We start from the raw sequence: 6,000 nt of genomic DNA, 5'->3' as shown, positions 1-6,000 counted from the left end.
CCTCCCCGGCTCCCGCGCGACCCCACGCGAGAGCTGCCCGCGCGAGGTTCTCGTCCGGTCGTCAGCGCCGGGTGGCGGGCAGCAAGAGCAGCGGCGGGGCGCAGGCGTAGACGCCGGGAAGATCTCCGCGCCGCTACCTCCCCTTCCGTCGCCCTCCTCCCCCTCCTCTGCCTCCTTCCCCCGCCCACCTTGCGGCGAGGATGAGCCGAGGCCCCCCAGCCGCCTCCTTCTCTCCCCGCCCCTGGGGCTGCGCGTCAATTGGCCCAGAGCCCGGGTCTGGGCCGACCAGCCCGGGGACCGCTCCCGGCTGGTGACTGGGCGCGGCAGGCCCCTGCTTGGCGCTCGCGGATTGCGGATGCTTCCGTGGCAGCTGCCACCTCGGCAGCACCTCCATGACATAACCTCTAGTCCTCAGGGTTTTGTGTTGATTTTTTTTTTTTTTTTTTAATTCTGAACTCGCAGTACTTGGGCTGAGCTGACGAGATCTCGCGAGACGCTGCGGGGCTACGGGCCGCTTCCCCTCAGGCTCGTGGTACCCGAGACCGGGTTGGCGGCAGCAGATGCCCCCGCCTCCTGCGGGTGATGCCAAGGGTTTCCCTGTCTCGCCCGCAGGTGCTTCAGAAGTTTGGGCCAGGTGCGACCTCACGTGAGGCCTGCTTGAGGCTCCGGCCCGCGGCGACTCCCCGCACTCACTCCAGGCCTGAGCCCTGGAGAAGGCTGGTTACCTCAGTGTCGCCTGAGGCGATAAAGTCACCCGCCTGGTCGCGGTAGATTTGCATAACCGCAGATTAATTCCAGTCCTGATGCAGTGGGTGGTCCCACCCTTCTGAAGGCACCTTTATGTTAAAAGCTGGGATGTTTGAAGGTGAGCAGGGAGATTAGTTGTGATACCTTACTGTTTTCAGACAACTGTTCATTTAAGGCGTTTCCAAAAATGATGGGCAGCCCAGCTCTTAAAGAATACATTGAGAGCCGCAATTACCTGGGAAATTTCTGCACGGTTCGAGTTGCGAAAAATTCCTCAGTTTTTATACAAACAGGTAGTTCTTTCTTCACAGGGCCTATTTTCTCCTTGGTAAAATGCAGTGGGATGTGATTGTTGCAACTTTCTTCGCAGCAGAATCAATTTTTTTTTAAAGATTTATTTATTTGTGCATACAGAACTGGGGTACAGGCCAGAGGCTCAGGGGTGGTGAGAGGCTTCACCAAAGAGAGAGTGGGGAGCAGAACAGGCAGATCGATGAAGTCCACTGCTGAGGGGAGCAGCGGGCGGGTCAGGAGAGGTCTGCCACACCATGTGGTCACCTCCGGGGCAGGCGGGAATTGAACTCATGCAGAAGCGGCTTTAGATTTTCAGTGCTGTGCTTTAACCCGCTGCGCCACCAGGGAGGGCCAGCAGAATCAATTTTTAACCCAAATTGTGCAGCACCATGGAGAAATCATAATAATGAATGGTTTTTACCATCGGCCTCTTACTGATGCATGTAATATGTTTACTTAGGGGCATAAGGCAAGCCTTTCCTCTGCTTCCTAGAAGCAGAGTGCTACAGAGTTTGCAGAACTGTTTGGAAATAACTGTGAAGAAAGGCGCAACCAGGCAGTTTTCAAAACTGTCATACGTGATCTTGTTTGACCTTCAAAACTTTTCATCTGCTTATGGTCTCTGTTGTAAAGTTGAAAGGGGGAGGAGAACCCCTTGGCCCACTTCCCATCCTTCGCGTTAAATAGCGTTATCACAGTTCTTAAAACCCTGCTTATGCCTTAGTAAATAGCAGAAAGCCCGAAAAGACCGGAAAAAATCAGGTGAGCTTTTAAGCAATAGTTTCTACAAGGGGAGCATTGTCTTAGTGGCTGATGTATATGGTACCTTTTAGCTCCAAAGCTCATTTGGTAACTGTTGGCAGTCAACGTTCATTAAATTAAACAGCTGGGTAAGTGCTGAAGACCAGCTTCAGCTGAGGTAGTGACTAGAGTTGGAAGTACCTACTATGAGGTACTTAAATTCTGGGAATATTGCAGTGAGCAAAATACGCAATCCCTTCTCTCGTGGAGCCCATAGCGTAGTGAAGGAGAGAGAGACAATAAACATAAATCAGAAAAATATACAGCTGGCTAGCAGTGAGTACTAAGGAAAGGGGGGTGGAAAATGTGTGCGAGATGGAGGGGGTAAAAATCTTCACAGGATGGCCCCCTTGAGAAGGTGATATTTGAGTGAAGAAGGAAATGATACAATTGTTTAGGAAATATTCTAGGCAGAGGAAAAACAAAGGCTGAAAAGTGAGCACGTGCCTGAGGTGTTCATGAAATTGCATGTTGAACAGTATCACTGAAGCTGTATAAATAGGATGGAGAGAATCAAAGGCTATTAGGGCAGAGCGTTTGGGGGCTTTGGACATGCAGGCCAGGTTACAAGTCTTAAAACCTTTTGACTGTTGAAAAGACTTTGGTTTTTTATTCTGAATGGAATAAAATTGGTCTGCCATCACAAAATAACAGTCTGGGTACCTTATAAAACAAATTTATTACACTGCAATGACCTCATTAAAATTTAATCACCACCTTCAAGGTACTATCTTCAATATAGTCACATGGATTTAGGGGTGCAGAATTCACTGTCAGATGGCAGCTTACTGGAAATTCTGAATAGAGGAACACAATGATTTCTATATATATATATATATGTATATATATGCACACACATATATGTAAATTTAAAGGATGGATCTTCTTTATAAATAGTTATTAGGAATAAGAAAGGACAGAGATGTGGTATGTAGTATAGCAACAATCCATGGCATGATTGGAGTGGTTGAATTCTGGGAAGGCCATAGAATTTCCTGATTGGTGGGGTGTATGAAAGAGAATTCAAGGGTTTGGGCCTAAGCAACCGACAGAATGGTGTTGCTGTTTTCTGTGTTGGAAAAGATGGTGAATGGAATAGGCTTGGGTGGAAGGACTATCAGGAACACTGAGGTGCCTCTTGGAAGAAACAAATAAATGTAAAATAATAAAGAAAAAAAGTAGTTATTCATATGAGAAGTTCTGTGACATAAGAAATGTATAATGAGAATGCAAAATAAAGGGACTAGACTTAGTAAGAGAGGAAGTGACTTCAGTTGGGTTCTAAAGGATGGCTAGGATGAAACTGTATGTAACCTGTAGTTTCAGTTTCACAAAAAGGACATGCTGGACAAAAATCTTCAAACTGGCCTTTCTAAACTGGCTTGGGGTTAAAAGGCAAGAATTATAACAAATGAGTCTGTTGTAAGAGTCCTATCGAACTATTAAAGGGCTTTCAGGAAGATAGAAGTGTATGTGATCAGATTTGCATTTATTTATTACGTCTCTCTAGTCACATTATGGGCAGAGATTGGAGAGGAGCAGTAACATGGGAAGTCAGGGTACAATTCCAGTAATACAGACGTGAGAGGATAGTAAAAATAATAACTATCCATTTATATAACTAAGTCCAGTGTTCTGTGCTAAATTTTTTTAATGAGTTATGTCGTATTGGACTAGTGTGATCTCTGTGCCTTAGGTCTCATATAGAAAATATGGTTAATAGTGGTTGTTATTAATAGATTTATGAGGATTTTGTGAATTACTCTCAGTAAGGTATTTTTTTTTTTTAAAGATTTATTTATTTGTGCATACAGAACTGGGGTACAGGCCAGAAGCTCAGGGGCAGTGAGAGGCTTCACCAGAGACAGAGTGGGGAATAGAACAGGCAGATCGACGAAGTACACTGCTGAGGGGAGCAGCGGGCGGGTCAGGAGAGGTCTGCCACGCCATGTGGTCACCTCCGGGGCAGGCGGGAATCGAACTCATGCGGAAGCGGCTTTATATTCTCAGTGCTGTGCTTTAACCCGCTGCGCCACCAGGGAGGGCCCCAGTAAGGTATTTTTAACAGTGCCTGTTGTATGGTAACCCTAACATTAAGTCTTTAAAACTTTTAATATTTTAAAGTAGTACTAGGTAAAACCTTTCTAATTATATCTTATGTCTGTGGATTTCTTCAAATTTGCCTTTAGTTTTGTTTTTAGGAGACATGTAAGAGATTTCTGAGGAGCATTAAGCTCAATTTTTTTTTTCCTGTTACACATTTGGAGTTGTTACTATCGTTATTTTTTTTGCCTCTTATTTGGAAAATGGAGCAGTGGCTCAGACTAAAGGCTTATTTCTTATTCACCCTGTTATTTTTTTCTCCTGGACACTTTAAAATTAAAGTTTTGCTATTAAAAACACTTATATTGTATAAGTGTATGTTATTAAAAGTAGGCTATAAAAGTACTTTTTTTTTTTTTTAAGAAGCTTGAAGTACACCAAGAGGGGCCTCCTGGTGGCACAAGGGGTTAAATCTCAGTACTATGAAGCTAATGGCAGCCACTTCAGCAGGATCCCCAGCCAGGGAGCTGACCCACATGGCACACTAGACCTCTCCTGTCTTGCCCACAGCTCTCTTCAGCAGCCTATTTCAGTCAGTCCGCCTGTTCTGCTCCCCATTCCATCTCTGGTGAACCCACTCACCCAACTCTGGCCTACACTCCTTATTTGTATGCATAAATAAATAAATAAATCTTAAAGTGAAACACACCAAGAGTTACAAACACACATACGAAAACACACACCACAAAATGCACATACATCTTAATGATTATTGCTTTCTTCTTATAGTCAAGCATTATAATGTATCCTACAACTAAATTCTACGCCTGTTTTCTTCACTCCTAATGAAATACCTTTTTTACTCTCTTATATTCATTAATGATTATCCATTTCCCTTTCAAAAAGTCGTAGTATAAATTGAGGATATATAATTATTCTAAGATGACTGAAATTTGAAAAACCATTAACATAAAAACTTTAAAGTCTGTGTAGTAAGCCCCTTCTGAGAAAAGTGAAGTACCTCACCTTTAACACTTAAAAGATTTTTTGTATCAAAAAATCTAAAGCATGCTATTGTTTATAAGTCCTTACAGGCATAGTATTGGACAAGTAATAAATACATATTTAATAACAGAATATTCCTAATGTCCTAATGGCTAAACTAAAGTATCCTAACAATTCAAATATTTGCTTCCTGCCCTAGTCTTCAGAGATTATGGTAACCTATAAAATGTAAGGTTATTTTTGGTTTTATTTTTTAAATGATTTCCTCTTGCATGTCATTTCAGAGCCCAATTTCTAAGTACGTAATTATTTTTATTACTTTCCTCTGGGGCATTTCCAAATTTTAATCTTCCTTTAAATGTGGGCCAAAACTATTAACTTCAATATTCCAGTTAAAAAGAACCAACAACTGCCGATTATAAATTTAGACAGATTTTTACAGTTTAGATAATTATTCTTACTTAAAGCTGGTCTACCACATCTAACTTCAAAGAGGACCCTAAATAATAACCTGATTAGTCCAAAAATGTTTTTTGTGTTTAAGAAATTTAACCTAAAGTCCAATTGTATTTCAAACAATTTCTAGACATCTCAAGTAGATATAAAATATTTTAAAATTCCTGTTTATATGAAGCCAGTGAGATATATTTTTCAAATTAAAAAGGCACTGTATTTTTTTTTTAAAGATTTTATTTATTTATTCATATAGAACTGGGGTACAGGCCAGAGATGTGGAGGGTGAGAGGATTCACCAGAGACAGAGCCGGGAGCAGAACAGGCAGATAGATGAAGTACACTGCTGAGGGGAGCAGCGGGCGGGTCAGGAGAGGTCTGCCTCGCCATGTGGATCTCCTCGGGGCAGGCAGGAATCGAACTCATGCAGAAGTGACTTTAGCTTCTTAGTGCAGTGCTTTCATCCGCTGAGCCACCAGGGAGGGCCGGCACTGTATGTTTTAATACAAAATCCTAGGAGAAACCTCAGAGAATAATACCTATAATGCCATCAATGTAAAAATAACACTTTTATATCACTGTATTATCAAATAATTCATTCTATTGCAATTTTTTTTAAAGATTTTATTTATTTGTGCATACAGAACTGGGGTACAG

General features: G+C 42.4%; 1 protein-coding gene across 1 annotated transcript in view; it reads right to left on the bottom strand.

Annotated features, from left to right (window-relative positions):
- Positions 1 to 6,000, bottom strand: part of SLC12A2 (solute carrier family 12 (sodium/potassium/chloride transporter), member 2) — a 108,631-nt gene that overhangs the window by 78,773 nt on the left and 23,858 nt on the right. Inside the window, exon 2 of the mRNA XM_004686680.2 lies at positions 189 to 707. Within this exon, the coding sequence (XP_004686737.2) occupies positions 189 to 707 (519 nt within the window). The remainder of the gene's footprint in view (positions 1 to 188; positions 708 to 6,000) is intronic.

The sequence above is a fragment of the Condylura cristata genome, unplaced genomic scaffold (assembly GCF_000260355.1).
Source record: "Condylura cristata isolate star-nosed mole 26May11 unplaced genomic scaffold, ConCri1.0 scaffold00021, whole genome shotgun sequence".
In the NCBI taxonomy this organism is placed as follows: domain Eukaryota; kingdom Metazoa; phylum Chordata; class Mammalia; order Eulipotyphla; family Talpidae; genus Condylura; species Condylura cristata.
The sequence above is the reverse complement of the archived record's forward strand: the minus strand, read 5'-3'. Positions and strand labels throughout refer to the sequence as shown.